The sequence below is a fragment of the Penaeus monodon genome, chromosome 3 (genome assembly GCF_015228065.2).
Source record: "Penaeus monodon isolate SGIC_2016 chromosome 3, NSTDA_Pmon_1, whole genome shotgun sequence".
Lineage (NCBI taxonomy): Eukaryota > Metazoa > Arthropoda > Malacostraca > Decapoda > Penaeidae > Penaeus > Penaeus monodon.
In genome coordinates, this window is record NC_051388.1 from 50,783,585 (window position 1) to 50,791,084 (window position 7,500).

General features: G+C 37.9%; 1 protein-coding gene across 1 annotated transcript in view; it reads right to left on the minus strand.

Annotated features, from left to right (window-relative positions):
* Nucleotides 1-2,167: 2,167 nt before the first annotated feature.
* Nucleotides 2,168-7,500, minus strand: part of LOC119596668 — a gene marked incomplete at its 3' end in the record, with an annotated part of 10,663 nt that continues 5,330 nt past the window's right edge. Inside the window, 5 exon segments of the mRNA XM_037946003.1 lie at nucleotides 2,168-2,342; nucleotides 2,459-2,550; nucleotides 2,660-4,048; nucleotides 4,609-4,836; nucleotides 7,374-7,500. The exon segment at nucleotides 7,374-7,500 is cut by the window's right edge and continues 766 nt beyond it. Coding sequence (XP_037801931.1) covers nucleotides 2,168-2,342; nucleotides 2,459-2,550; nucleotides 2,660-4,048; nucleotides 4,609-4,836; nucleotides 7,374-7,500 — 2,011 coding nt within the window.

Here is a 7,500-nt window from a genome sequence, read left to right on the forward strand (position 1 = left end):
GATACATAAAGCAAAAGCATCCCCTACCAGTTACAGCGATTGTTGATCGAAATGTTAATAAGAGACTGTCCCTTTTTTTAAAATTTGCCCTTTTTTTTAAAGGAAGGAAGACCTATTTTTCCATCCCCAAAACAAGAAAGTAATTAAAAAAGGTACGATACAACAATACAATGGGGATAGTACTAAAGCCTTTTGCAAGGGAGTTTTGGAACCAGGTTTTAAAAGAAACCCCCAGAGAGAGGCAGCCCAGGGGGAAAGGCAGCAAAGAAAGGGGGGGGGCCCCAAAAGGAGGCAGAAAGAAGTGGTGGGTTTTCCGAAGGAAAGGGAAGACAAAAGGAGAGAAGAAGAAATTGACCAAAAAAAAAAAACAAAAATAAAAAAAAAAGAGAGAAAGGAAAAAACGAAAGGAAAAAGAGAGGGAAGAGGAGAGAAAGAGAGAAAAGAGAGAAGAGAGGAGAGAGAGAGAGAGAGAGTGGGGGGGAGAAGAGAGAGAGAGAGAGGAGAAGAGAAGAGAGAGAGAAGAGGAGGAGGAGGAGAGAGAGGGAAGGAGGAGGGAGGAGAGAGAGAGAGAGAGAGAGAGAGAAAGAGAGAGAGAGAGAGAGAAGGAGAGGAAAAGAGAGAGAGGGCGAAGAAAGAGAGAGAGAGAGAGAGACAAAGAGAGGAGAGAGAGAGGAGAGACAAAGGGGAGATGGAAAAGGAGAAGAGGGCAAAAAGAGAGAGAGAAAGAGAGAGAGGAGAAAGAAGAGAAGCAGAAAGAGGAAGAAGAGAAAGAGAGAGAGATCAGAAGAAGGAGGAAGAGAGAGGAGGAGAGGGCATGAAAGAGAGACAGAGAGAGGAAGGGCGGAAAGATAAAATAAAAGAGAGGTGAGAAAAGGGCAGAAAAGAAGAGAGGAGAGAGAGGAGAGACGGAAGAGGGAGAGAGAGGGGCGGGAGAGGGGGAAGAGGGGAGAGAGGAGAGAGGAGAGAGAGGCAGGGAGAGAGAGAGAAACAGGAGAGAGGAGAAAAGAGAAGAGAAAGGAGAGAAGAGAGGCAGAAAGAGAGAGAAAGGGAAATGCACAGAAAGAGAGAAAGAGAAAGAAAGAGAAGAAAGAGAGAGAGAGAGGCAGAAAGAAGGAGAGAGCGGGGAAAAGCAGAAGAAAGAGAGAGAGAGGAGAGAAAAGAGAGGCAGAAAAGAGAGGAGAGAGAGAGAGAGAGGCAAGAAAGAGAGAGAGAGAGGCGGGAGGAGAGAGAGAAGAGAGAGAGGAAAAAGAGAGGAGAGGAAGAGAGAGAGAGAGGACGGAAAGAGAGAGAGAGGGGGAAAAGAAAAGAGAGGAGAGAGAGAGGAGGCAGAAAGAGAGTAGAGGGGAGAGAGAGAGAGGCAGAAAGGAGAGAGAAAAGAGAGAGAGAGAGGAGAGGAGAAAGAGGAGAGAGAGAGAGAGAGAGAGGCAGAAAGAGAGAGCGAGAGAGAGAGAGGGGCAGAGAGAGAGAGAGAGAGAAAAGAGAGAAAAAAGAGAGAGAGAGAGAAGAGAGAGAGAGGCGAAGAGAGACGAAGAGGAGAGAGAGAGGAGAGAGAGAGAGAGAGAGAGAGAGAGAGAAAAGAGGCAGAAAGAGAGAGAGAAGAGAGCAGAAGAGGAGAGAGAAGGAGAGAGAGGAGAGAAAAGAGAGGGAGAGAGAGAGAGAGAGAGAGAGAGGGGGAGAGAGAGAGAGAGGCAGAGAGAGAGAGAGAGAGAGAGAGAGAGAGAGGAGGGGGGGAGAAAGCAGTAATATGGTTTAGCTGCTGAGTAAACATGGAAAAAAAAGGAGAGATCACAAATACAAAAGAACAAAAAGGAGTAGAACAACAGGTGTAGTCTATCAACTTGTCAGCAGGACAAGTGTTTAGAATCTGCGTGGGGATAGGAGTAAGATCTTATATGCCTTACTTAGCTATGAATTACATAACAAACAGTTAATAGGTTTGTTAACCCCTCATGCCTTTGCCTCACTGCCACCTGAACCTTGGATGTGGTAGATGCTCCTCCTAGGTGCTTTATGGCTTACCTAATTAAACCATAATCATTCGAGATATAACTTTTGAAATTCTGCTTTTAGTATTTCACATAAAAAATTAATAATTTAATATAGGAAACAAAAATGAAAGAGTAATATTGAGAAAGAGTTATCACAATGGTATAGTTAGAATACATACGTTTATATCCAACTGGATCAAAGGACTGCCACAACCTTTTGTTGGGTATGTTTCGGGCTCTTCTTGTCCTTTGCAACATTGATGTGTCAGTACTGCCAACTGCAGCTTGATTTTTGGAACCCACTTCAACTGGTATCATTGGCAATATAGGTACATATCGCTTTGTACTTGCAACCTGGAGAAGTAAACATATCATGTTAATAACACTGTTATTCCATTTATGTCAGTGATTTCCAGATACCATAGCACAAATACCATAAAAATAAAGTAGAAAAAAATCTCAGGACTAACCTGATGTGTAGTCAGTTCCCCAGAGTTGTAATGTTCCGGTATTTCAATTTTAATACCTTTGACATAGCTGGTGTTGATTACAGTAGAGGAATCTGAAAAGTTTTAAAGGTAAATTAACCATCACACTGACCTCAATATAATAAGTAAAACTGCTCTCTAACCTGTATTTTATCTTATTTATAACAGGACTGGCATAATTACCTCGTGATACTCTGCTGTCTTCTTGCTCTAATATAGAAACTTTACTTTCAGTACTAACACCATTCACAATCTGCTTTTTCGCCTTCTTTTTATTGGCTGAACTCTCTGCCGTTGTCATCAACGCCTCTTCCTCCTCTTCTTCCTCCTCCTCTTTATCAATATTACTCTTATCCTCTTCATCACAATCACTGGCTGAATTTCCCCTATCCTTTTCAATGACATCTTCATTTTCTGTTTTAACCTCTTTAGGAAGGGGAGAAATAATGGGAATCAAATTTGGCAGGGTTTTGCTTTTAATATTCTTGCAATTCAAATCTTTATCATTAGATTTATTGAGACCTGTTGCTGATTCAACTTTACTCTGTACTGATGGTGGGTCTAGCAACTGGCTGAGAATAGGATTTGCATCTGTTGAGCCCTTTAATGACACAGGGACTGATATGAATGTTGTTGTTGGAGCAGTAATTCCAGCAGATGTCACAGTGGATAAGCAACCAGGCTTTTGATTTGACTGTGATCCAGAAATTGAGGTTACAGGGATAAGCTGTACTGGTATCAATTTCACATAGCTTACAGGTCCCTGTGTAGAGGAGAAAGGTATGTTGTTGATGGTGCTATTTGCTTGATTGTTAATTAGTGATGGAGTAACTAAAGTTGGGGATAAAATGGTAGAAACACTTGAAATAGAAGATGCTGTTGAAGACTTTGTAGTTGAAGATACAGTACTGGGGGGACTACTGCAATTGGGTTTTGTTTCTGTTGCAATCTTGTTTTCAGGAAGGGATGTATTCAAACTTGTGATAGCTGATGCTACTGTCTTGCGAGCACGAGCATGGATGGCTCTAACGGATGTATGTTGAAGCTGACTCCTTGATCTGTCAATTGTGCTAACAGGAGCAAGAGGAACACCATGGCCCATTCTGTGTGAATCTAACAGTATTTTGTCATGGAAGAGGGCACCACATAGACTGCACTTGTAGTTCCACTCTTTATGGCGATGTGTTTCCATGTGAGCTTCAAGACAGATAGCATTGACAAATGTCGTTTTGCATTCTTTACATTCAGGAGGATCTCCATAATCATCCTTTAGATGTTTGTGTTTATGAATCATTAAACTTTCTTGATCAGTAAATTTTTCATCGCATAAGTAACACATTAGATTTCCAACATTTTTCTCTTCAACTAAACTCAGATTCACATTATGTCGGCTCTTCAGATGAGAGGCAAAGACATCTTTGTTCCACTTCTGCAAACAGAGAGGGCAAGTTCGAACAAATTCATCCTGGTCAGTGTCTCCATTGTGACGCATGCTGTGCTTCACAAGGAATGTCAACATGGCAAAGGACATTCCACAATCTCTGCATTTGTAGGGTTTTTCCTTTGAGTTCACTGGAAATCATATGAGAGAGGATATTAACTTCCATACTTGAAATAATAAAAATAATAATAGTGATAATAAGAGTAACAGTAATAGTAATAGTAACAGTAATAGTAACAATAACAATAAAAATAAAAATAACAATAACAATAACAATAATAATAATAATAATAATAATAATAATAATAATAATAATAATAAAAAGAAAAAAAGAAAAAAAGAAAGAAAGGAAAAAAGGGAGAAAAAAATATATAATGATAATCAAATCAAATCTACTGGCTTGATATTATAACTTACATATGTACTTACATACATACACATATGTATGCGTGTGTGCTTAATCAATTTTAGAATAATAATATCTGCTTCCTGTCTTATCTAATATAAGCAAATACTATGAATAACCTGAATACCAAGTACAAGACAGATTTCTTCCTATATAATAATAGCTACTAACCAACTCCAAGTTACTTTTCTATTCCACTGCCCCTAAGTATAATGAAAAAGAAAAGAGGGAAGATACATGAAAAGTAATTACAGCAATAATAACAGTAAAAAGCTTAACATTTACCTTCATCAACTATATGAGTAGCACGTTTTCTTTGTCTTGATCTTTCATTCTGAAACCAAATCTTAATGACCTGAGGCTCCAATTTTGTGAGGTGTCCAATAATCTTGAACATGGAGGGATCAGGGAAGTTACAGTAAGTGAAGTGCATGTATAAAGTTCTAAGCTGAACTTCATTAAACACAGTGGTTCTTCTGCGATGTCTTTTCATGCCTGACACATCAGTAGAATCTGCAATACAAAGAGTTATGCTATAATTACCTAATAAACTTGTATAAAAAAAACATGAAGCATGAACATGAGACTATATATCAGTGTAATTAATAGATTACAAATTTATTTATGCATTCTGATATAAAACCTGACACGCTCTTACCTACAACAATGCAGAACATCAAGAACATGGAGTAAGTTAAACAACATGCATGTACCAAAAAATAACTTATTCAGAAATACTTTTTGCCTCAAGCTAAATCTCTTGTATGAATGGTGTACATCTCTGATCAATTTGCTATAGTGAAAGGATCTTAACTCGATGCCACCAGAGATGTCATAAACGCACATGCCATGCCCGCTGTGAGTAGGGTTTCTTTACACACAGATGACTTCACAAGAGTTTAGTCACTAAGGAGTCAACTACTAGTACTACCTATCTCATCTGTTTACCTTTTCCTTGTTTTCAGGAAATGTTCTCCTTTATCTTATATTGCAATAAGTAATATTAGTAATATACTAACAGGAAAAGGCAGTTTTCACAAATGTGAAATGTCTCAACAAGTGCTCAGCCACTGAGGAGTCAATTATCAGACTTCATGACCTCACCTAATTATTCATTTTCCCTGTTTTGAGCAAAAATCTTATTTTTTACAATAATTACTAACAATGATAATGTTATTATTATACAGTATAATCATCATAATATTATTCACATTACTAATGGCAATATAAAATAAAAGAAAATATTTCTGAAAATCAAAGAAAACAGGTAAACAGGTGATATAGGTTTATGGTTTATGTGTAAAGACAATTAATTAACTAAACTTAAAGTGGGCACATCCAGCAGCTTTGGGTTATAACATTATGATAATGATAATGACTATAATAAATTCAGCATTAATATTAATAAGACTAGTAAAAAGAAAAAAAAAATCAAGGAAAGGGGAAATGAGGCGAGGTCTCAAGGTCCACTAAAGCGAAGGTTACACTAGTCTATTCTGTCCTTGGATCCCCAGATACGATTGCTGAAGTCTGGTTAGCTACAGAGGGGGATTGATCACACTACATTCAGTGTCCCTTCGGACACTAATATGATAGGGCTTACTGCTGCATACCATTACAAAAATAAGATAATACCTATATTTAAGATTTACCTATATTTTAGATTAGGTATGTGAGGTAAAAATAACAGGATCAGGAAAAGTGAAATATACATATTTGTGGAGACTTGATGTGCGTAGCTTGGGTATTCATCCATTAATGTTCTTTTCACATTCCTGCTTTTATAATCCTTATGACTGGTGTTCCACAACAGCTCTTTGACTAACTTTAAAATGATTGTTTATCTGAATTATCTATAAAAATTTAATGAGACATCGTTTGATGTCCGTTGTGTCCAACAATTTTGTTTGTTTTTATCATATGTAATAATTTTTTGAAGATTCTAAGTAATGAGTTTACCAGCAATTATATCATATTTTTGTTTCGGCAATATCTTTCAGTTCTAGGCAGGGATGAACTACCGACAGAGCATTTTCGCGCTGCAGAGGGATTTTCATTTCAGATCCACGTACAGCAAGAGAAGCATCCAGTTCTGGAAAGGGATCCCTGGACAGAATAGATTAATGTGACCGGCCCTTAACCCTTTCCCGACGGGTAGTATTCACAGTGGCCTGGGCCCCGCTACCGGGGGCTTATATCTTCGCCCTAGCAAGCGCGACCACTCATGCCAAATACCAGCATCCCTTGCCGTTTCTTCGTAATACTATGAGCATATGTTGTATTTTCAGTTTTCATTATTTTCTAAAGTCTCTACTTGCCATATTTCCTAAATTGAGACTGAAAGGTATTTTTGTTGTTATATAGACTCCATAGTTGATCATTATTCGGTCTATAGTCTGAATAAAATAAGCAGTGTATAGCATCATGGAGTTGAAATCGATCATTATTCGGTCTATAGTCTGAATAAAATAAGCAGTGTGTAGCATCATGGAGTTGAAATCTTTTTTTTTTTTTTTTTTGCATAGTAAAAATGAGAAAGTGTTAAAAACGACTTCATCACACTTTCAGTGGCAGAAAAATAATATTTTTCCCGTGATTGTAACAAAGAAAAAAAAAAAAAAAAAAAAAAAAAAAAAAAAAAAACTCATGGCATGTCCATACATACACCATGGCATGTACGTACATACCCCCGGCAGATAGTCCCGCCATGCCATGGCATGTGCGTGCATGCCACCCGTCGGCAAAGGGTTAATAGACTGCTTGGAGCCATTTATATGTAAAAACATTACATATTTCCGGTGGCATTAAGTTAACATTTCAGAAGATGAGAAATCTTATTTTTGTGTAGATATTACACTAATACTTGCTACTTACACTTAAATCTATCAAATACCAAATTACTCTTCCTGAATTAACAGTTATAACCATGTCTGCGACACAAAACAGTCCATTGCTTCACCCTGAGCAATGGGGGCAGTAAAGTAATTTTACAAGACGAGAATAGATCACAGGAATAGATTCCTGCCCCTAAATCATTCCTCATTACTCACCTTCTTCATTGCTCTTCCCTATCCTCTTTCTGATCTCTTCCTGATTTTTCAGAATGGCATTTATTTGTTCTTGCATCGACTCTCTCTTCTCAGCTTTCGCATCCAACACGTCCACCTCTGTTTTAAT